This window comes from Enoplosus armatus, chromosome 2 (genome assembly GCF_043641665.1).
Source record: "Enoplosus armatus isolate fEnoArm2 chromosome 2, fEnoArm2.hap1, whole genome shotgun sequence".
NCBI classification, from domain to species: domain Eukaryota; kingdom Metazoa; phylum Chordata; class Actinopteri; order Centrarchiformes; family Enoplosidae; genus Enoplosus; species Enoplosus armatus.
Genome location: NC_092181.1, coordinates 11,764,805 through 11,788,706, shown reverse-complemented (window position 1 = coordinate 11,788,706; position 23,902 = coordinate 11,764,805). Strand labels below are relative to the sequence as shown.

At 42.2% G+C, this 23,902-nt stretch overlaps 1 protein-coding gene across 1 annotated transcript; it reads left to right on the top strand.

Annotated features, from left to right (window-relative positions):
- The first annotated feature begins 1,926 nt into the window (after positions 1-1,926).
- LOC139298643 (ubinuclein-2-like) lies at positions 1,927-22,051 on the top strand. The gene is made up of 17 exons (XM_070921345.1): positions 1,927-2,505; positions 3,370-3,486; positions 4,626-4,727; positions 5,569-5,679; positions 7,044-7,147; positions 10,400-10,964; positions 12,166-12,236; positions 12,605-12,734; positions 13,739-13,845; positions 14,201-14,311; positions 15,043-15,186; positions 16,550-16,600; positions 16,735-16,777; positions 17,021-18,532; positions 18,646-18,853; positions 20,328-20,396; positions 22,005-22,051. Exons 1-17 carry the CDS (start codon positions 2,203-2,205, stop codon positions 22,049-22,051), a joined length of 3,795 nt encoding a protein of 1,264 aa, XP_070777446.1. The 5' UTR covers positions 1,927-2,202.
- Positions 22,052-23,902: the final 1,851 nt, after the last annotated feature.

Sequence of the window (23,902 nt, the reverse complement as noted above, 5' to 3'; positions counted from 1 at the left end):
GTAGGTTTTCTATTCATCTTTGATATGAATTAAATTAACAAAATTAAGCAAAGATGAATTAAAAGATGTCTGTTAGTCCACTATATGTGAATGTGATATTTACCCAGTAAAATTTAAAAATTAATAAGATCCAGCAAGTCAGTATCCAGATTATTTTTGACTAGGTCAAGAGATGAAACATATTTCCAAAATGCATGTGTATGTACTGAAGGAAAGAACAGAAAATACAAGGATCCATCCCCAACTTATATCTCCTCACGGTCTAATGTAATTAATTAATTATTAATTAATTTCATACTTCTACTGACTTTCGAGTATGTAGTGTGTTGACAGTGGAGTCAGTATGCAATAACTAAACAATCCTTAATTCTGCGTCCTACATTGCATTGCATAAAGGAAGTGGAGAAGCTGCTCACAGCTGCAAAACATGAGAATAAAATGGAAATGGTGGTGAGGAAGCTCCACAAACATCATAGGAAACCAACTAACATACAAATTATTTTATAAGTATTTATAAGTGAATCTCTGGAGAAATATTTTGGTTTTTGGCAATGGCATGTTAAAGTTTGATTAACATGCGCTGGTGCATGAAATGTACCACTTCCTGTTAGTACAACAAGGTTAAAGGAGTACTCCATTGAATTAGTATTGCACTTCCATAAAGTTTTTTTCTTTTGCAAGAGACAGTTTAAAAGAAGAATGGTCACAATCAAAGCAGCAGAGGCTGAGAAATCCTGAATTTTAGTCCCTAGTGTAAGCTGAATACACAGCAGAGCTGTTATCATTAACCTAGATTTTATTGTGACGTCATGATTATAAAATAGGGATTTTATCATCAGCAACAACCAGCTGCCTGACAACAGAAACAGAAAAATATGTAGATGAGAATAACTACTGTATATGGTGAATTTGGCTGTATTTGGTTTGTGTGTGTAACCAGTCACAGGCGGGAGATGTGTGGCAGCAAAGTTAATAAGGCAACGTTTTGTCCTCACGCATTTAAATGTTGATACAGCCGATCACACAGAAATAATGATGCAGATTTTCTTTCTTTCTGTTTGGCAAACAAGAAAAGTTTCACTGTGCACAGAGGTCCCTGCAAAAACAACCTAGAAACGCAAATCAGTCTCACACAGAAATGCTGTTTTAAAATCTAGATGGCTTAATGTAGAAAAAATTGTACTCCTCATGATGATTAAACTGATCCTCATGTGTAAAATGTGTAAAATGCTCTTTCAATTGCAAATTTGGCAACTACACAGGACTTGCCACATTGCACAGGGGCCGGGGGTAGGTGGGGGGTGAAGAGGGGGCCAATGACAAATTGTTGCCCTGGGGCTTTTTTAACAGGTTAATGCAGCCATGGTTTACCACAGAAGTACAGAAAATACAAGCGTCAGTGTCAAATTTAAAACTATTCACACAGTTTATTGTTGTTAGTAGCATGTGTGCTACACTTAATCCATATATCAACAGGTGGTCATTAATGCCTGTAACTGAATCAGCTGTGTTGGGGTGGTTAACTGAGACAGCCAATCATCTGGCTTTCTTTCTTCCGTTTAGGATTTGATGTTTTGAGTGTGTGCTGGTGCCATTGTAGAAAAATGCACAATTCAGCATTTTCCTGAATAGACAGAAAGAAAGGCATCAAATGAAAGCTGTCGTTTCTAAAAAACCGAGGGGAAGCTGGACACACACAACATGCGGTCTGTATATCCCTCAGCCTGTCCTTCACTCAGACACTTTATACAGGTCATAATAGTACTGATAGTGTTGTTATTATCGCCTGTTGTGACAGAGGCGGGTTTAGGATCGGGGCACGCGGTGATTGGACGTGATGACCCCCCTGTGTCATGATGCTTCCGTTCTGAGCGTACGCGCAGGCGCAGCGACCCCTCTCTTCTGATATTTTATTTACTCCCGAAACCCAAGATGGCTCCTGTGAATGTCTCGGTCCCATAGCAAATTGAGGATGCAAGTAGCTGCCGAAAAAACAACTTTTCCCCGATCGTCGCATCCCCTGGAGTTCAATTCGTATGGTGCGGGGGAGACCCTAACATCCGTCTAGGCACTGAGCAGCCGCCGGAGCTTCGCGAAACCATCTTCAATCCTCCAATTTGGAGTAGTTTCGCGAAGTAGCTCTTCTCCTCGCTGTCGCTGTCTGTCCGGAGCGAGGTTCAGACAGGCAGGCAGCTCATCCAAATGGCCGAACCGAGAAAAGTGCAATTTGTCACCCTCTCGGCCTTCGCAGCTGGAGCAGCCGCGGAGTCTAGGAAACGCCGGCTGGAGGATGAGGCCGACTTCAACTTCGGTAGAGCCGGGGAGGTCGAGGCAGCGACCGGGGCAGGGGGTGCTGCCAGCAACGGTCGTCTCGGCAAAACCGGCGACGGGGACAAGGCTGGAGCCGAGAAGAGGGCGACGGTGCGGCTCAACCTGTCCCTATCCGAGCCTGACGACCGCTCCTCCGTCGAGTTTAATTACGGCGAACTCGTCCAAAACCTCCAGGTAGGATCTCCCAGTTTACCAGGCCGGGTGAGACTGGAGCTGGAGTTGATTTTATTGCTCTTGGAAGTGTTTGTGTGGACTTGTCATTGCTAAGTAATGGGGGTGGGGGGAGTGCACCTTGTCCTTCTGTGGACTAGCGTGGTTGAAGCTGACCATTAGTGCGACTCAACACAAAAGACAGAAGCAGCAGTTTTTGGCCACGCAGCCAGTCCACTCTGCGTGCTTTCCAACTTCAGCTGCGCTCTAACAGATTGTAGCTTTGTAGCGGGTGTGTGTGTGTGTGTGTGTGTGTGTGTGTATGTGTGTCGGGGGGGGACTCCTCTTTTTTGCACATGTAGAGAGATGAAGCTTATCTTGTGCTGCTACCTGTGTCATGTTCACTCAGACTTGCCCAGCAACAGCCCAGTCACACAGCCATTACAGCACTTGGAAATGCCACATGCAGTTTGGCCCTCTGGCTGCGGGTGATAGATAGATGAGAGAGCATTGCTGATGGAAGTACCAGGATGTAGTATGGGAGCATGGCAAATGTCAGAACTGGGAGATCAAAGACAAGCTCGCCTCATTTTTGATTCTGTACAGTTTGGGATAATCCAGGTTTTGCTGTAATGTTGTTTCACACGAGTGGGGAATTGGGGAAAAGTTTGCAAACCACAAGATCATTTTTTAAAATGTATTATGTGAATCCAAAAGGTGGTCATGCCAGCACCATGTTTGGTATAATTTGTGGTTTTTGGATTGTTATTTGAAGTTTGCTGCCAGTATTGTGGTAATAGATTAAATCTGATTGCACTTTTATTATTCTTGGAGGTTTGAACATCAGTAACTTTTAATTTAATTTTGAATTTTCATTATTTGTTCCAGGCAAAGAATAATCCTCCGAGTCAGACTTCAGCCCACAATCCCAACGACCCCTTCAACGATGACGAGAGAGAGCGGCTCCAGGTTGAGGCACTGGCCAAAAAGTTTGAAAATAAATATGTGAGTTGTTATTATTTATTTATTTATTTATTTAAAATCTCTGCATTTGTAGTGTTTCTATTCAGATCATATTATAGCTCATATATCCCGACCAATACTGTATTTCTGAGGCTGATATCAATATTTGAGAGTTTCAAAAATCCAGTAATGATATATCGGCCATTAAACAAACATGAGCAGGACATTTTACAGTTGAAAAAACAACTTGTCAGTGCTCTCTGGGGGACAAACAATGTAATGGTGACACTTAATAAAATAAAATACCTCATACATATATATGTCATATACATCAATACCGCTATCTGCAATAAGTTGATATCGGCTTATGTATCGGTTAAAATGACTGTGTTTGTTTGTTTTAGAAACTTGGCAGAGTCAAGTCAATTTAATTTATATAGCCCCAAATCACAAATCTTCCTTTAAGAGCTTTACAGTCTGTACGACAGGCAACACCAATCTATCCTTAAACCCTCAATTCAGATAAGAACAACTCAACAACTTTTTTTTAATGAGCGAAAAACCTCAGGAGCAACACAGGCGGTTATACATATATTTAGTGATATTTTTAATCACTTGTTGATAAATGATGTAATAATAGCTCGACTGATATGGGATTTTTGACGCTGATATTCATATTTGAGAATTTAAAATATACACTAACAATTTAATGTCTGATATTCATTTTTTCCATGAATGCATTCCATAAACACTTTTTAATAAAGATGTCTTGTTTGTTTTTAAAGAACTAATGTATATACGGAGCGGGACATTTTACAGTTGGAAAATAAACTAGTCGGTGCTCTCTGGTGGACAGACTGTGTAATGGAGAAAGTGTTTCTGTATGACCTCAGACATATCTTTGGCATTTCTTCTTATCGGTTGACATATATGCCAGTAACCAATATCGACCAATATATCGGCACGGCCGATTTATCAGTGCAGCTCTGGTAGTGTGCTCTGTGCCTGTGTTTTTAAGAGTGCCACTAAATCAACAGCCACATGGAGAAAGTGAGGACATTTTGTCAAACCTCGCTGTGAAAAGGGGCCATTTTAAGATTAAGTTCAGAAAAAATGTGAGGAATTTTCATGTGAATCAAAACTTAATATCTGGGATTGTTTTTTTAAATTTTATTTTTCAGGGTAACACAGGGAAAAAGAAGAGGAAGGACAGAATGCAAGATTTGATTGATATAGGCTTTGGCTATGACGAGACAGACCCCTTTATAGACAACTCAGAAGCTGTGAGTACCCCTCACTTTATTAACGAAGAGGCTATTTTTCCACATATGTGTCTGTTTTTTCCAGGATGTCACTTTAATTTAGTCAGCTGTGTCCCTTTAGTCTTTATAATCGCATTGCACATTGTTTTCCTTTCTCCTTCATTATCTGCGGATTAATTTGCTGTCCTTGTCACATTCCCGAACTGCTGTTCTCATGTCTTGTTGTATTGAGGTAGACATTATTCCTCTGTGGTTAAATATTTATTTCCTGGCTTGCTGTTTTAATACGTGCATTCAGTGGCGCTTCTAAAGATAGATACTTGTCCCTTCTTACAACCAACCTGAGACTATGGTCTAAAATCATCCTTGTGACTCATGAATACGTTCGTGCTCCTTATATGTGTTTTTGTTTGACAGTGTTTGTCGCTCAGTATTCAGAGGATATCGCTCTCTGTCTGACTGTAATAGGTAGAATTACGCTCTTTGTATGGATTCTCTGTCATTATATGATAATTGTTTTGTTGTTTTGATAGCTGTCCTCTCTGCACTCACAAATTGGCAGCGCCTTTTTGACCCCTTTTTCTGTTTTGATATGCTCCGTGATGGAAAAATGTTTCATCTGTGGCCTGGAGGCATTGTGATTCTTTTTAGTGATTTATTTATTTTGGCGCACAACAAGTCATCCATTTTCACTGACCAACAGAAGAGCACGGGCTGCTTTGTGTAATGTTAACAAAAAACATTTTCATTTACTCTATGTTTTGAAATCCGCAGACGACATTTTCTTTTGTTGGGATTTGTTGTTTTCTACATTCCTGTGATCTTATACCACAAACCGTCTTGTATTGTGTTTTTTTCTCAGTATGATGAGCTGGTGCCTGCATCTTTGACCACAAAGCTGGGGGGATTTTACATCAACACAGGCACGCTGCAGTTCAGAGCGGCCTCTGACTCCGAGGGAGAGGGGGACAAGGTGAGACTACATCAACACGTACACATAAAGTTGTTACACAGTGTTTCAAACTCACGTTCTCAGGCCTTGAAAAGATATAGAAATGTATGTATTTTTTTTAAATTTTGTTTAGTTTATTTGACATTGTGAGAAAGAGTCATAACATCATACTATCAACAGGCCAACACGGTGAATACTAGACTCTTTGGGTTTTGGACTGTTGGTTGGACAAAAGAAGCAATTTGAAGGCGTCACTTTGGGCTCTGGGAAATTGGGATGAGCAATTTTTGTGACATTTTATAGACTAAACTATTAATCGTGACAATAATCTGCAGATTAATCAATAAGGAAATAATGTTAGTTACAGCCCTACTTCACCATTAAAATCACTCAAACTCAAAAAGCCCAAAAATAAAGTATAAAAGAGTTACATACACTAATAAAAACCAGGATGATAAGCTTATACCTCCACATTTTTGGTAAGCCACAATTTATCTGTACTTATTTTAATATGCAAAAGTTTGGATTGGCACAACATTTTGTACAGACATACATTTTCCTCAGAAGATAAATTCCAGTGACTTAGGTGATCCCTTAACTTTTCCTGCCTTTTACTAATAAGCAAATTGGCACACTAACACGCTAAACTAAGATGGTGAACATTATACCTGCTTAACATCAGCATGTTAGGTCAAAACACCGCTGTGCAGTACAGCCTCACAGAGCCGCTAGCATTGCTGTAGACTTAGTCTTGTTTGTTTAGTTTAGTACACTTCCTCACAAATAAAAACAATCCTGATCTGCCCGTGCCAAGTTCAGTGAGACAAAACAGCACTTTTGGACACTGTGGACAAATGGTGGTCTAGGAAATTGTAATGTGTCATTGATGTTATGAATTATATGGTTTTGGATTTCTAACTTGGAGAAGTGTGAGCTTCAGTGCCAAGCCATGCTTTATTCAGCAGTAAATAAAGCACGGTTTACTGGTGAAGAGTGACGCGTTTTCATTTTGATAAATAATATGGTTAGTAAAATTCTGCTTGTCCCGTGGTTATTGCAACAACATCTCAACAGTCCCGACAAAGCACATGAATGTCTTCCTAACAGGAGCTTGATTTTCATTGGTTTAAGTGAGATGTGATGTAGATGTTATCTTTCAAGAGAAATCTCTGAAGGACATGCTGGTGCACGCTCACACACTCACACACTCACACACTCACACACTCACACACACACACACACACACACACACACACACACACACACACACACACACACACACCCTGAGCACTGCACGTGTTCCTCAGACAGAATTGATCGTTTGCCACTGTGCGCTGTCGTCATCTGCTAGTTTGAGTTAAGGAGTGTATGTGCTCATGTTTCAGAAGCTGAATGATGACAAGGGGCAGGTGATTAAGAAGAGGAAAAAGAAGGAAGTGAACAATCTTGAAGAGAAGAACCCGAAGAAGAACAGAGTACCTAAACAAGGGTGAGAATCATGGCACTATAACATTACAGTCTGTGTTTATTTTTTGTGGTTGTCTTGTGTCAATTGGTGAAGTTATGCTTCTTCATGTAAGTTTATAGGTTTTTATTAATTAAGAAGCTGAATGAACAGCTCATGAGTATCTGAGCAAGATAAAACTCCTAATTAGGAGGCCATTCCATCTTTTAAAATAGACCTTTTAAAACATATCCCACTTAATCAAATGATTCATTACCATTAAGCCAAGCTATTGAAAAAAAAATGTCCCTTTTAAAATGTCAAAAACACACACACACACACACACACACACACACACACACACACACACACACACACACACACACACACACACACACACACACACACACACACACACACACACACACACACACACACACACACACACACACACACACACTGTTATGTACAGTGCATCCGGAAAGTATTCACAGCGCTTCACTTTTTCCACATTTTGTTATGTTGCAGCCTTATACCAAAATGGATTAAATTCATTTTTTTCCTCAAAATTCTACACACAACACCCCATAATGACAACGTGAAAAAAGTTTATTTGAGATTTTTGCAAATTTATTAAAAATAAAAAACCTGAGAAATCACATGTACATAAGTATTCACAGCCTTTGCTCAATACTTTGTTGATGCACCTTTGGCAGCAATTACAGCCTCAAGTCTTTTTGAATATGATGCCACAAGCTTGGCACACCTATCTTTGGGCAGTTTCACCCATTCCTCTTTGCAGCACCTCTCAAGCTCCATCAGGTTGGATGGGAAGCGTCGGTGCACAGCCATTTTCAGATCTCTCCAGAGATGTTCAATCGGATTCAAGTCTGGGCTCTGGCTGGGCCACTCAAGGACATTCACAGAGTTGTCCTGAAGCCACTCCTTTGATATCTTGGCTGTGTGCTTAGGGTCGTTGTCCTGCTGAAAGATAAACCGTCGCCCCAGTCTGAGGTCAAGAGCGCTCTGGAGCAGGTTTTCATCCAGGATGTCTCTGTACTTTGCTGCATTCATCTTTCCCTCTATCCTGACTAGTCTCCCAGTTCCTGCCGCTGAAAAACATCCCCACAGCATGATGCTGCCACCACCATGCTTCACTGTAGGGATGGTATTGGCCTGGTGATGAGCGGTGCCTGGTTTCCTCCAAACGTGACGCCTGGCATTCACACCAAAGAGTTCGATCTTTGTCTCATCAGACCAGAGAATTTTGTTTCTCATGGTCTGAGAGTCCTTCAGGTGCCTTTTGGCAAACTCCAGGCGGGCTGCTATGTGCCTTTTACTAAGGAGTGGCTTCCGTCTGGCCACTCTACCATACAGGCCTGATTGGTGGATTGCTGCAGAGATGGTTGTCCTTCTGGAATGTTCTCCTCTCTCCACAGAGGAACTCTGGAGCTCTGACAGAGTGACCATCGGGTTCTTGGTCACCTCCCTGACTAAGGCCCTTCTCCCCCGATTACTCAGTTTAGATGGCCGGCCAGCTCTAGGAAGAGTCCTGGTGGTTCCGAACTTCTTCCACTTACGGATGATGGAGGCCACTGTGCTCATTGGGACCTTCAAAGCAGCAGAAATTTTTCTGTAACCTTCCCCAGATTTGTGCCTCGAGACAATCCTGTCTCGGAGGTCTACAGACAATTCCTTTGACTTCATGCTTGGTTTGTGCTCTGACATGCACTGTCAACTGTGGGACCTTATATAGACAGGTGTGTGCCTTTCCAAATCATGTCCAATCAACTGAATTTACCACAGGTGGACTCCAATTAAGCTGCAGAAACATCTCAAGGATGATCAGTGGAAACAGGATGCACCTGAGCTCAATTTTGAGCTTCATGGCAAAGGCTGTGAATACTTATGTACATGTGATTTCTTAGTTTTTTATTTTTAATAAATTTGCAAAAATTTCAAAAAAACTTTTTTCACATTGTCATTATGGGGTGTTGTGTGTAGAATTTTGAGGAAAAAAATTAATTTAATCCATTTTGGAATAAGGGTGTAACATAACAAAATGTGGAAAAAGTGAAGCGCCGTGAATACTTTCCGGATGCACTGTAAATGGACAAGTTTTTCTCCTGTGCTTGAAAAGTTGACCTTTTGGACATCCATGGATTTGTGGGCCACTGTGAATATGTGATGACGCATTTGTCCTTTCTTTACCACGCTAATAATCCACCACCCTGTGTGACACTATACTCCAGTGCTTTTGTGCGGATCCTCTCATACATCTATCATGAGGCAGGGATGCTGACTGTGACTTGCTCTTAGCTGCTGTGACAAGCCAGCCACCTTCTAGAAAACGCTCTATTATCCGCACTCAGATAGGCCGAATACTCATGCCGCCATTCTGAAAATAGCAGCAGCTATTGCCATTGTGCCATTATGAAACAGATGATGTTATATATATGGGTATGTGTGTGTGTGTGTGTCAGATCTTTCAGAGCAGACTGCAGGTTAATCCCCACAGTTCCACGCTCTTCCCACGTTTCTGAGTCGTCTTTGTCAGCGTGTGTTGATACCTCAGTGAAAATGTCTTTATTTGTTGCATGGGTTTCATTTATTCTTGTTTCTTGTTTTTATTCATCTTTCCTACATAACTAGCTAGCTCCATTAATGAAAAATAGTGACAAAAAATGGCAACAAGCGTGGATGGGAATGACTCAGCTGTTGTAAGTCATCTTACAGAAATAACAACTCTTAAATCACTTCTGTGTCAACTGAAAATAACTTTGGCAGGAGGATACGTCATTCAAAACGTATTAGTTAGGGCAAAACAAATTAACCCCCTCAAATATGAACACAATGAGCGTGTTTACATGCACACTAGTATCCTGGTCAGTATCCCTGTTGTGTGCATCTTAGCATCATAACCTGGTTTCAGAAACCTGGATAAGCCTGTATCTTCGTTTTGAGAAATCTGAATATGCTATCTCCAGTTCCCCCTATAGAAGTCGGGATACTGTGGCATGTAAACACATTATTCAGGTTTCTCATCGTTCTCTGTTGGTACAGAACATATTGGCTGAGATGTTGTGGAATCAAGACACATAAAACTGAATACTGTTACGATTATGTGAACAGGGAGATTAATAACTGGTTTCTCATGTTCCATGTAAACGTCATATCCTGAAGGCGTGAGGTGAAACAAAATGCCAATGCAGTCTGAGGAGCTGTATTGCCTTTCGTTCAAAATGTGTACTTAGCATTTTGCTAAAAACAAGGCATTGCTGTGTTTTCCTTCAACAGAGTGACAGCCCTCAACCTCCACCGGCCGGAGAAGAAGAAGAGGAAGAAGCTGATGAAGGACTCGCTGTACCTGGCGGCCATGCTCCGCCGCTTCACCCGGGAGAAGGAGGAGATGAAGAAAAGAAACCCAAACATGGCTCTACCCGGCCCGGCAGGAGGTGTGGCTATCAAACCCCACTCCGCCAACTCAACGAACCACCTGTTGGCCTCCAACTCCAACCACCCGCAGGGTAACGCAGCCAGCAATGACATCTCACTGGCAGACCTCACCTCGGACCCCGCTGTGATGTCACTGCTGGGCTCGGCCAATGAGAAGGAGCTGGAGGTTCTCCTAGGCGACCTGGACTTCAGTTTGTTGGGCACTGACCAGCAGCATGCCATGGTGGCAGCCAGGGAGAACGGCATTCTGGGTGTAGGCGTTCCAACTAATAAAGCAGCAGCAGCAGCAGGAGGAGGAGGTGGCCAAGGGCGAGGCCTGGGGTCTTCCAGCGGACTTTTGTCTCCGCCTCCACTGCCTGATGGACTGCCTGCTCCTCTTATTAAACGCATCGAGGACCTGCGGGCGGTGAGTCAGCTGTAGCCTGTCTGTGGGTGGCTGCAATTGCCTGTGAAGCCTCTTTACTGAAGTTAAAGACAAATGCCAATCAGCTCAGGAAGTGGCACAAAATGTTTATTGATATTGTTTAGTCAAAAGCGAAAAGTCTCCTCTAAAGTATTGGAGAAACATGGCTCCAAGCTGAACCCAGAGGGGTTTTTATGTAACCAACAGCAGGGTTGGCATCACGGTTCTTATTTTCTTGTTGTTCTTATTTTCTTGTTGTTCTTATACCTTGGAGCCACGGAGTCAATCCGCAGCAGAGAAATATTTTTCTAGGTGTTGGTAAAAATGTAAAGAGAGGCAATTGAAAAGGATGATGCAAGTGAAAGATACAGAGGTGAAGAAGAGAAGAGTGAGAAGGAGGAAGGCAGAGAAATAAAGAAATGGTGGATTTTTTTTTGTTGCTTCCAAATATAATATATGTGAATGGGAGAAATTCAACATAAGTAAGGAATATTAATTAAATAAGTTGTCGCTTGGCGTATAGATTCATTTGGTCTGGGTCGTATTGTACATTGTTGCTTTTTAGTTCAGATCGGTTTCGTGAAACAAAGTTATACAGAGCAACAGGTAACTCATTCATTGGACAGTTTTGGTGCCTTTCATCGTGCATTATCAGCTGTATGTGGGGAAATCAAATTCCAGTAACAGACAGCAGATCATGCAGCACTTTTCTGCCTCTTATGTGTATATTTTTCTTTCTGGTGGTCTCACAGGCTCGCAAAGACATAGTGAATTATGAGCATTATTCGTCGAGGCAGCAACTGCACCTTAAGTCATAAATAATGATGGACAGGTAGAAACAGGATGGAAAAGAGGCACTTTTTCTCTCTATCAACAGGTGGATCTAACAGTGGTTTAACTGAAATCACAGAGTCCACCTGGAGGATCTGGTTGTTTAGTCTGCACCAGAGTTAGACTGACGGCTTTCACTCCAGCCAAAATAAACCAAACAAAACGAGCAAACAAATCAATTAGGTGAAGTGTAAGAGTGTATGGTTAAAACTGGAGTCAGCTGATGGGCAGTGTCGGGCAAGTAGAGGACAAGTAAGGAAATGTGTTTCTGTCAGTGCGAGGTCCTCGGAGGCACCGCATCACAGATATATGTATATGTATTTGTACTGTATGGAACAGTGCTGGTATGCTGACTCAACCTTTTCTCCCACAGGCCTCGCGGCAGTTTGATCAAGAGGGCAGGAAGAAATTTTTCACCTTGGACATGAATAACATTCTCCTGGAGTGAGTAGGACAGCTTTTAAATCACCGTCAGCCAAATCCCAGCTCACTCTCCTCCTCCTCCTCTCACTCAGTCTTTCTCACTCATTTTCAGCTGATTTCCCTCGCTACCTCTCCTGCTGTCTTTAAGTGTTTTGTTTGCTCTCTGTCTCTCATTGTCTGTGTTAATGACACGCTTCTTATTTCCATTACTTGCTCTTGTTTCTTCAACTTTATGTCCACTCTCCTCTCATTCTGAGCAACTAGTCTTTCCCATCCTTTACTTCAATCTCCCATCTCTCTCTTTATTCTGTCTCTCTGTATCTCACCATCTTTTTCTCCCTTTTCTACTTCCACCGCCATAACGGCCTCCTTCCTCTTCCCCCTCTCAGTATTGAGCTGCAGGTCCAGGAGCAGCCTCATGCGGTGCGTTCAGACATCTACTCACACATGGAGGCATTTGTGCCGTGCAACAAAGAAGCCCTCCTCAAACGCATGAAGAAGCTCAGTCTGAACATCCAGGTGAGTGAAGCTTATCCGTGTAGAAAGTGAGAAATCCCCCTCAATTTAAATCGATCCAGAATCTGATTCAAAAACATCTTGTGTTGTGCAAAGAAAAACAATTTTAGGAATAATTGTTGTTGCTTGACCTAAAACAAATAATAACAATAATCCATAAGTGATTAGTGAGTCTCCAAATTGATTTACATATTAGACAATTGTGTCTCATCTTAAGAATAGCTGCAAGTATTTACAAATCTCTCTCAATCCTCGTTAAATCTTTGCAGTGAACTGACTTTGAAATTATACAAGATCTGTACTTGTCTAGCTACTTCCTGTTTATGTGTTTTTATTGCACCATATCAGTGATTTCTATGGTCCCTTGTGGCTTATTTGGCCACACACTCATGCTCATCTGTGACCACAAAATATCAGCTATTTGGGGATATTTCATAACATATGAATCAGGGAAGCAAATAAATATCAGTCCAAGTTCTTCCTTCAAACTCTGCTTTCTGATGTGCGCATTTCTGAGCGTTTGATCTGCTTCATTCAGCTCCTGTTGTCTAACCCCCAAAACTGATCCTCTAGTTTCCCCACATTATTTTGTCTCTTCATATAGCTTTTAATCCCCGTCTTCACTACTTCAGTTGTTGATGTGTAGGCTGAGAAGTGCAACGAGGACTGCCACTGAAAACAGGCTTCCAAATGTCTTTTGTTATGGACCATTAAAGTAGCATTGTTGACTAAATACATCAACATACTCCCCCACTTTCTCCCTCTTTGACTCTATCTCTTCTTACCCCTGCTGCTTTTCTTTTTTCCTCCCCCTCCTTTCTACCTTTTTTTCATCTGTTTTTTTCCCTCCTTTTTCTTTTCGTTTTTCTTGCCTGCTGTTGCTCTGCTTCCATCTTTTCCCACTCTCCAATTTCCTCCCTCCTCCAACTGTTCTGTTTAATGTACCTTTCATTCCTGTTGTTCTCCCTCTGTCTTTAATACACCCACTACCTCTTTCTCTCTCTCAGGACGATCGACTACGGACGCCACTGTTGAAGCTCAAGCTGGCGGTGTGTAGTGTGATGCCGGAGCAGATAGCCAGATACAACATGGACTGCATGGCCAAGGTTGCAAAGTAAGTAAATCCTTTTCTTTTGTTTCAGAAGACACACAGGTAAGAAACTAAGCAGGTGAGCTCAAAGTAAAACCTCCCTGTCTTCTGCCTCTGCCTTTATGGCTGTTTATGAAGTTCAACATTTTTACCAACCAACCAAAACCGCCCCCCATCTAAAAAAAATGACAGTTGGAGTCATGTTTAGTTCTTTGTTTACAGAATAGCTATGATTTTGAGGACGGCATCACAATTTTAGCTGACATGTTTTTACAGCCACGTGTCCATACACCTACAAGATGGTTAAGGTGATGCGATAACGTTTATTCAGGCTGTTTGTTTGTGAATGTACGTATATTTTACTGAGTGTGTCCTGCAGGCAGCAGTCAGAAGAGGGCGATAAGAACGGCTCAGAGGAGGAAGATGAGGAAAAGCCTGGGAAAAGGGTGATGGGCCCGCGGAAGAAGTTTATCTGGGATGACAAGCTCAGGTAATGATCCAGGACTCTCCTGGCTGGATGGTGTGCTATGTGTTTGTGGTGCTGCAGGTTTGACTCTGTATCCTGACAAATCTTTCTCACCCTGTCCTCTTTTGTCTTCATCTGTCCTGTTGCTCTCCACTGTTGGTGTCTAATCTAGTAAACAGATCTTACAGAGCTGCTGGGATGGAGAAATATACGAACTCGAATGTTTTGAAAATGAATGGGGGGGGAAAATGGTCATGGTCAAAGTCATGAGTATTCCTCAGCTGTTAGGATTAACATGTCACACTCTGGAGAAAAAACCTGTGTTTCTCTTCACTTCATCATACATGAAAATCAGTCCCATGTGATTTTGGCCTAAAAATATTCAATACAGTCCCTGAATTTAACCAAACAAGACATTTAAAAGAGTACTCCACTGATATAACATTGCAGTCCTGCAAGTTCCCCTTTAAAGTCACTGTGGAAAGACCTGAATTTTATGTCTGCATGAATGAGAAAACCCTGAGTAAAGAATTTGTGTCCTAATGAAGTGATTAAAACCTTGAGACTCGCAGCTGCTTTTCAATAATCATTCATTTTCATAACAGCTTCCGCATTTTTAGGAAATTATTACCATATCATTATTCCCTCTGACTCCCTGAAGAATAACAGTCTCTTTATGTGCTCAACACCTGCAGCCTAATTTAGATTTTAATATTGAATGATGTGTGTTGAAGTGAACATTTGTGTTTGTGCAGGAACCTGCTGTGCAGCCTGGTGCGAGTGAAGCTGAGCTGCTATGAGATGGAGAACCAGTGCTCTCTGTCTGTGGAGGACTACCTCAAGGCCTTCTTAGAGAATGAGGTCAAACCACTATGGCCCAAGGGCTGGATGCAGGCCAGGTGTGTGTCTTTGTGTCTTTGTGTCTTTGTGTCTTTGTGTGGTGTGTGGTGTGTGTGTGTGTGTGTGTGTTCTTGTCCTTACGTAGCCTATGTATGTGACAGCTGTTGAAGAAATTCCTTCGTGGTAGTAAGACAATTACTGAAATTGCTGTACCAATGGAGGTAGGTTAGAGACTGTGTGTGTGTGAGACAGATGCCAAGAGACCAGCCACAGTCCTGGCTGTTTATATATCACTTTTCAGAATAGCATTTTTTTGTTAATTTATTCATTTCTACTACATTTATTGGTTCTACTGCTCTGACTAGTTTCTTGTTTAGTGAATGGGTTTTATTTTATGAGCATGTCTAACCTTATATACAACAGCTGTACATTACAAAGGCACATAATCATACAGTATTGTGTGTGTGTGTGTGTGTGTGTGTGTGTATATATGGAAACACATGTTTCGAACTATAGGGAAAATAGGTTTCAGCAGCAGTTTCAGTATACTAAAATAATGTTTTAAATGGCTAACATTAGTGCTAACAGTGGCCACTCAGCCGAGATAACAGTAATAGGGTGTTTAAGAAGAAGATCTTGCTATGATACTCTGACAGACACTAGTTTGCTAATTTATAAGCTGGAGTTGTTGAGCTCCATTTTCATGATGTGTCTTCTATTTGTGAGGACAACACACATTAATCAACATTTGTGTAAATGTGGTAGTGTTTATTTACAACTGCAGTTCTTTGGCAAGCTATACTAAAACCAGTGAAGTGACAGGTTAAGAAATATGTACATAAGACAGTTAGAAGCCAAGATCAACAAAACCAGCATACACAAATCATGGAAAACACTGATGCGACGGTACAACACACTTCCATACATCCAGCCATACACAGCAGTATAGAGCAACAGAACATACATTAGTAATACTGTTATTAACCACATTTTGCACACATTAGCCATGTAGAGTAATGAGACATAGATAAGATTGATAAGTTTTACAACCAGTAGTATTTATCTTAATAAAGTTGGTAAAATGGTAATATCTTGCATTGAACACGTAACAAATAGTACTTTTACAAAATTAACTTCTAACCGACGTCCATACTATATCTTTTGTGTGGGTCCACTGTTGTCTCTGCTGCTCCTAAACAAACACACAGACAAGTTTGTCTTTCTCACGGGTGTCCCATGTTTTTCCCTACTTTATCAAATCAGTAATGATGCATTAGTTGTAATTGAAAAATCTCTGCTTCTTGGACGTCCATGACGGAGACATTCTTTAGTTAAGTGTGCAGAGAAGAGTAATTACTCGGGGAAATTGAACCCGACATTCTTGTCCTCTGGCATTAACACTTTGTGTTTCTGATCGTTCAGGATTCTTTTGAAGGAGAGTCTTTCAGTTCACTGTCACCTCACTGGAAACCTGTAAGTATTTACTTTATCTCACACAGCTCATGTTTCCTCAATAACACCAACTCCTCAAGGTATTTCTCTGCGACTAGGCCTGAATGCAGAATGTAAATAGGAAAGTCTGAATATTTGCTGGTGTTTTTCCGCAGAGTCAAGAGGAGAATGGTGCCTGGGCCCAAGGCCAAAGCCAAGGTGAGTGACTGCTCAGATAATTTACTGTATAATATCTAAAAATATCCAACGGAGTTTTCTCTTTTTTATATTACAGTTTTTTTAATCACACAGTGATAATTTATAATAATAATAATAAAACATATTTTTTTTACTGGGGTAATTATAAAATAGTTCTGTGTCTCTTTGCCTCTGAGGTAGATTTGAGGATTTACGGTATCTTTTGGGGTTACTAACACTGACGATTTGTCTTGTGTTTTTTAGGAGGGTCTTTGGATCCACAAACCACCTCTCACCATGACCTCCACCCCGTCTCTGCCCACCTCAACCTCAACGTCCGCTCTGACCTCCAATCGCCAGCCCGTCTCCTCCTCGCCCTCTGAGCCCATCTGTCTGTCGGACTCTCTGGATGAGGATCTGACTGCTCCCTCTCTGGACTCCATCTCTCATGCTCTGGCCCTCCTCAGCAATGCATCCAAGGGCCTGGGCCCCTCAGACAGCCCCTTGTCGCCCCCACCCTTACAAATGCCCACCTCCTCTCCTCCCCCCGTCACCCCTCACTACCCCTCAGCCTCTCAGCTCTCTGCCTCGGTTGCATCCACAACGCAGCAACATTCCCTGTCTAAGGTGGAGACCGCTCAACTGGCAGCTGCGTCTGCCGGGAACTTAACCACAACAACGCTAGCAACCTCCTCTTCTACCTCCTCTTCCTCGTCTCCTGTTGTCGCCTCCATGGTTCGTGTGCAGGCAGCAGGTCTGTCGCTGGCCTCCAGGACTGCAAATGGTCCCTACAGCCTGATCAAAGGATCCGGCACCATGGGCCAAACCCAGACTCAGAGAATTGTTACCATGGCATCACCCAATCACAGGCTAAGCTCTGTGATGGGCGGGAGTGGCAAGATACATCCACACCCCTCCCCATCGCCTCCGAAGCAGCGGCCTCCTCCCACGGCTTCCCCTCTGCTGCCCCCCCATCAGAAGGGCTTTGTTAGCCCAGTGGGGATGCTGGGAACTATGGGAGCCCCTCAAGGACTGACCAAGAGCAGTGCCAAAGCCAGCGTCGTGAGCAGCAGCATCACACCTTCTTCCTCCCCTTCTTCACAGTCGCGCTCCAACCCTACCTCCCACCCTGGCCTGCAGACCTTCTGTCCTCCCTCCCCGGTGGCCTCCTCGCCGTCCCCCACCTCGCACACCTCACACTCCGCTCAAAGTAAATCCCACACCCACCACCACCACCAGCCCAACTTCATCACGCCCATGCAGGCCACCCTCACCAAGTCCTCCCACAGCAGCAACTCCTCTCCCATCATCAAGCTCACCCCTCGGCCTCCTGCACCCACCCCTCCTCCCTCCTCTTCCCCCTCCCCGTCATCCTCGCCCTCACACCCGCTCTCCCATCAGATGATGCCCAGCCAACAGCAACAACACCAGTACTCCCCCAAAACCCCCAAATCTTTTCGGCCCCCCTTCAGTGTATCGAGCGGCGGGCAGGTGAAGCAGACGCAAGGCAGCTGCAGCTTCGCTGGAGGCCAGAAAGCTCAGTCCACCACGAGCAACAGTAGCATCAACAACAACTCCAACAACAACAAGGGAGCAGTGTCAGCAATCTGCATTCACCCAGACAAAACTCCCTCTTCTTCTGCACCTTCAGTCTCAGCCAATCACGGGCAGAGGCAAAGGATGGTGGGTGGGGCTAACCAGAGCTCAAAGGCAGGAAACGGTTGGGCGGCTTCAGGAACTTTGGCCACGTCCTCCACAACGTCACACCTCTCACAGGTCAGTTTCTGGGGAAGAATATTGGACAAAAGCACATTTTACGTTGAGCTTGACTCTGTATTTGATGCTGGAGTTACTTTGATCTTCCTTTTCCTTGCATCTTGTGTCTGCAGGTATCAACAGCAGGCACTTCCCTCCTGGGCAGCCCCTCAGCTCTGCCCCTGGGCTTTGGGATGTTGGGAGGCCTGGTGCCTGTCTCGCTGCCCTTCCAGTTCCCCTCGTTGCTCAATTTCAGCCCTCCTGGAGCCCCAGGGGCTGCTGGCATGGGCTCAGCCCCCAGTTCCAACTCAGGATACCCCCTAGCACAGAGCGACCTAATGGGTGAGCAACCACACAACTTCTTAAAGCATGTTTAGTCACTTAACATTGATTCAGAGAAAAAACATTTGGGATTTTAGTGCTGTTTTGAAAGCCCAAAGACAAAATTGGGTGAAATACTATAATTTCTTACTGTCAACAAAGTCCATGAAGACTAAAAACAGCGATGCGTTAGTCCATCACTCAATACTTCTCAATATTTCCCTACACTGTCTGTGGCACTTGCCCTGAGCCCACTGATTTCCTCTGAAGACGTAAAGATCTTTTAAAAAGCAGGTAATAAAGTCTAAAGTCTAAGTCTAAGAAGTCTAATGATACATAGTTTCATTGTTTAAAATGTCTGGGCTGGGCACTGTAGTTTTTAGCAAATGTTACTCAAATACATAAATAAATAATACATTTGTTGGGGACCATTTTCTGCCGTGGATTAATGCACATTTGGTGCACAAGTGAGTTATTTGACTATTTCAGTCAGTGCAACAGTAGGTGAATCTCTGTGGCACAGAGAAATAAGAGGCATCAAGTTTTTGGATACATGTTAGTAGGATCATTGTTGGTTATTTCATTTATTGACCTTTTTATAGTTTTTAAAAAACATTTGATATTAAGGTCCATTTTTTTGGAATACAATTTATTTTTGTGCTGTTTTATTATGATAATTTACTTGGTGCAGTGCAGCAGCGACTATACAGATTAAAATACACATGTAAAGCTAAACTATTATGTCTTAACAAGCTGTAAAAAGTTTACTGAAAATTAAGAAGCAGCCCGCCGACTGTGCCGTCTGTAAAGACAACTGTAGTTACGCACATTAACTCTAAATTAACCTGTAAGTTGAGTTTTCTTCAAATTTGAAAAAAAGAAGAATCCAGATACACAACAACAAGCAATTCATCATTTAATCTGTTTTTTTCTTTTCATAGAGAAATTGAAAAATATGCTTGATACAAATGTACTTTGTTTAATACTATGTAGACAACCATTACAGAGCTGGAGTTTGTCAGAAAAATAGATATGAAGAGTTCATTTACAGATTCTTACGTTAAATAACACCAGTTTGATATTCCCTGGAGATGATTCGGGGGAAATTAATACAAATGGAGATGCAAATGAACTTTCAGTCCCATGTGAAGAGGATGTATGTGAAACAGTATGTGTGTTTGTGTGTGCGCTCATACTGAAGTATACCAGCAGCACCTCCACTGTGTCTGCTCTGCTCCACATCTCTCGCTGTGACCCTCTCGTCCTGTCTCCTTCCTTTGTTCTCGCCATCTTTTGTGTCCGTCTCTGTCATCTCAACCTTTTGTACTTGTATGCTTTGCTGCCACTTCTCTTTGATCCTCTCCTCTCTTTTGCTGCTGGTCTCCCATTTTAATATGCCCCCCCTCTGTGCCATCGTTTCCATATCCCCCCTTGTTGTTGTTGTTGTTGTTGCTGCTGCATTCTTCCCTCTCATCTTCCCTCCATCTCTCCTCAGATCTGTATAAGAGTCTCCAGTCAGGGTCGCAGGCTGCCCTACCTCCTCACTTGCAGCTTGCTTTCTCAGGTAATGTGCATTCCTCCTCCACCTCGTCCTCCCTGTGTGTGTGTGTCTCTCTCTCTCTCTCTCTCTCTCTCTCTCTCTCTCTCTCTCTCTCTCTCTCTCTCTCTCTCTCTCTCTCCATCTGTCTGTGTCAAGTCGACCTGTCGTCCTCTGATCAGCTGCTGTGTTGTTTGCTCTGTGACTTTCTGCTTGCTTCAGTATACTGGGTGTATATTTGGCATGCCTCTGGTTTGTCCTCTATAGCTGTAGCACAGTAGACGCATGTTGTAAAGCTACTGAAGGTAGTCAGAGATATATTGTGTTTTTCAGAACGAGGATTTGGTTGTACAGATGGTTCTTTGATTTGATAGTAGCTGTCTAATTAATCAGTGAAACTGCAGTCTGTGTGATTCGGCTGTCTGTCTCAGGGACACGTGGTTTGAAATTCTGCCCCCATAAATGTATGTAGCTTCATCTGTGGCTGAATTCAGTTGTGTTTATTAGCTGTAAGCAGAGTCTTAAAGCTCACTGTCCAGTCTCACCTGGATTATTCATGGAACTCAAAGAACCATCTCACATCTAAACCAGGAGACACAAACTCAAACACAGCTGGTCCTGTTTGACAATGTTGCTGCCTGACCAGCAGCAGCAGCAGCAGCCTGTTGCACCAGCTCACCTCGTGATGAACCTCCGCACTGAATATTATAATTAAGTAATTTGACACTGAAGCCACGTCTTTGTTCAGTTACACCTCTGAAAATGAAATGTTCAAAACAGAAAACAGAAAATTGTCAGTTTGCAACAAAGTATAAAAAATATTTCCACCTTCTGTTGTAGAAGAAGGGCAAAATCCGATTGGGGATTAATATTTGGTCATGTGTTTTAGACCCAATACCTTCTCCAGCATAAACTGACCAAGTTAACCCTCAGACATGTCAGCCAGCTTAAGTTGTAGTACAGTTTTGCTGTCAGCTCAGTGGCTTCATGTTTCTGCTGTAAATTATTCCTCTAGTTTACAGCAGGTTTTTTTTAATGTTGTGAAATGTATCTGACGTGCTTAACAAGACTATTTAACTATTTAAGACTTTGCAACAAAAAGAAAAAGCGAGTGTAAGGTTGAAGTTGTAACTATTATAGCCCGACAAATACTGGATTTTTGAGGCTAATATTTTTCTAATGTTTTATGGATCAACTTTGTAAATGTTAACAAAAATAATTGGTGGTTGCAGCAAAATAGGTAGAAGTGAGACAAAAATAGGCAAAAAGAAACTAATAATAATTAAAGTACAGTTATAGTAAATTGTGGTTAAAAAAACAAAGGAGGATGATGATTACAGACCTTGAACTCACCGTTGATGCGCTGACATGAGTAGGTGTTCAAACCACTGTGTAAATGTGAGGAGGTGGATGTGGTTCAGCGCATTACTCGGAGTGTACAAGACTTTTCCACATAGGGAAAAAAAGAAGCCTTTTAATATACATTGGATACATTCAAATGTTAGATGATGAAGGGCGTCTTTAATTCACAGAGAAAATTAAAATAATAAATAAATTGAGGTTCAAACGGTGTAACTGGTGCAGCAGCAGTTACACTCATCCAGACGTCCTTAAAAGTCTCTCCTCTCCTCTCAGATGCGAACCAAAGCCAGGGTGGAGACATGAAGAGGAAATCCCACTGACCAATAACAGCGCAGAAGGTGGACATCAGCTGGGGTTACATCACAGCCTCCTGGACACCTTCATCAATAGGAATCTTCACTTTGAATGACTGACACAGTGATGTGGTATGAGGGGGCGGGGCTCCACTGCCTCTTTTAAAAATGGACCTAAAGGAGAATGAGTTTATCCTCGCTACGAGCGGCAACGATGAATTAATTTAACTGTATTTTCTAACGAAACCGGGTATGAGAACAAGACGGAGTGAATGACGAGAAAACCTATTTTTTGTTCAGCTTATTTTTTTTTTTGTCAACATGTTTACATATGACCGACCTTGATCACTGTGGAATGAGTGTGAGCGAGGTGGTGGTACAGATGAGAGTAGTTGTGCGCTACGTAATATAATTTGTATTTAAGCTTATGTGGAATAACAGGACTCTTGTTCTTGCAGTACAAAAAGAAAAAAGAAAAACAGACTGAATAATGATTTTTTTATTTTTATGTCTTTTGTCTCAGATGTGGGAATTGTTGTGTCCGTTTGAAATTTTATTGTTGGTCACCTCTGCTCCCACAAATGACTGTTAAGTAGTAGCTTAAATTAATATTGATAAATTATTTGTAATTTACACAGGGACAAAAACATGTTATAGTGTGTGTGTGAGTGTGTGTGAGAGAGAGCGAGCGAGCAGTGAGGTTGATTTTGAATGTGTGTATGTACATAGAAAAACACAATATACTGTTAATTTCTTTCCAGATTCTTCTGTATGAATGGATAAGGACGTATCCCCTTTTTCACAATAATGAGCAAGTGTAAGTGTGATGCCCCTCTCTTGCTCAGTGTGCTTTTGGTGCTGTTTAACCACACTGGACCTTTTCTGGAAAAAAGACTTGAATTGAAAAAGTTTTGGGCTCCTCCTCTGGAGAGGTGGAGCCGCCCGTGAGAGAGGGGAGAAACGTCAAGATTGTAGCCTACTTGAATTGTGTTTTTTTTTTTTTTTTTTTTTTTTGTGAGTTAAGATTTTTTTATTTACTTTCTCTGCTTATTGACTCAAACCAACTTAATATAACACAACGCCTTAGTTTATATTGAAAAAGTATGAAAAAGATCTATGCAGGACTGTAAAACGCTCAATGCAAAAGTGCAAGTCGTCGCTTGGCTTTCAACCTCTACTCAACTTGTCAGTGCATTTCTGGAGTTGTGAATGTTTGTAGATGTTATTATGTCACTTGAGACTCCGTTTTTTTCCGGTGTGTGTTCAGACAGAAGGCAAAGCGAATTTTAGAAACTGGACGTTTGCATACAAAGTCAATGGAAAGACGCGATCTGACGCAGGTTGGAAATTGACTAATTGAAAATGTTGCGATAAAGTTGCGCTTGTGCCGTCTTCATATGTCATTTAAATGATTAGCAACAGAGTGCATATGTCAACAACTGTTAGCAAAAATAATCTAATATTAACACTAATACAATCGATTCAGCTAATTTGAAAGGAGCTATACTCTGTTTGGACGTAGTTTCACTTGGCAGTGAACAGCTACAAATACATAAAGCAACAAAAGCTAAAGAAGCTAATTTAGGCTGTTTATATGGCGTGGCTACAACGTTAGCACTGTGGCTAACCGTCTTGGAATGATGCCTGAACATTCCCAAGTGGGAATAACGTTTTTTTTCTCCTGTTCTTCCCATTCTGCTGACATTGCGTGACTGCAGCACCGCTTCATTAATCTGCTTCTTAAATGTACAGAGACGAGAAGAAAAAGTGGAAAAAGATACAAACCGCGCTTTGAACGCAAACGCAACACAAACTGTTCCCATGGAAATGGTTGCTAGTTAGCCCACAGCTGACGTCTGTAATTGGGGTCCATACATT

Excerpts from the sequence above, each read along its gene's own strand:
- LOC139298643 (XM_070921345.1), top strand. The coding sequence starts at position 2,203 with ATGGCCGAACCGAGAAAAGTGCAATTTGTCACCCTCTCGGCCTTCGCA. Across the intron at positions 12,237-12,604 it reads ATGAATAACATTCTCCTGGA|TATTGAGCTGCAGGTCCAGG; the intron begins GTGAGTAGGACA and ends TCCCCCTCTCAG. Across the intron at positions 15,187-16,549 it reads AAGGGCTGGATGCAGGCCAG|GATTCTTTTGAAGGAGAGTC; the intron begins GTGTGTGTCTTT and ends CTGATCGTTCAG.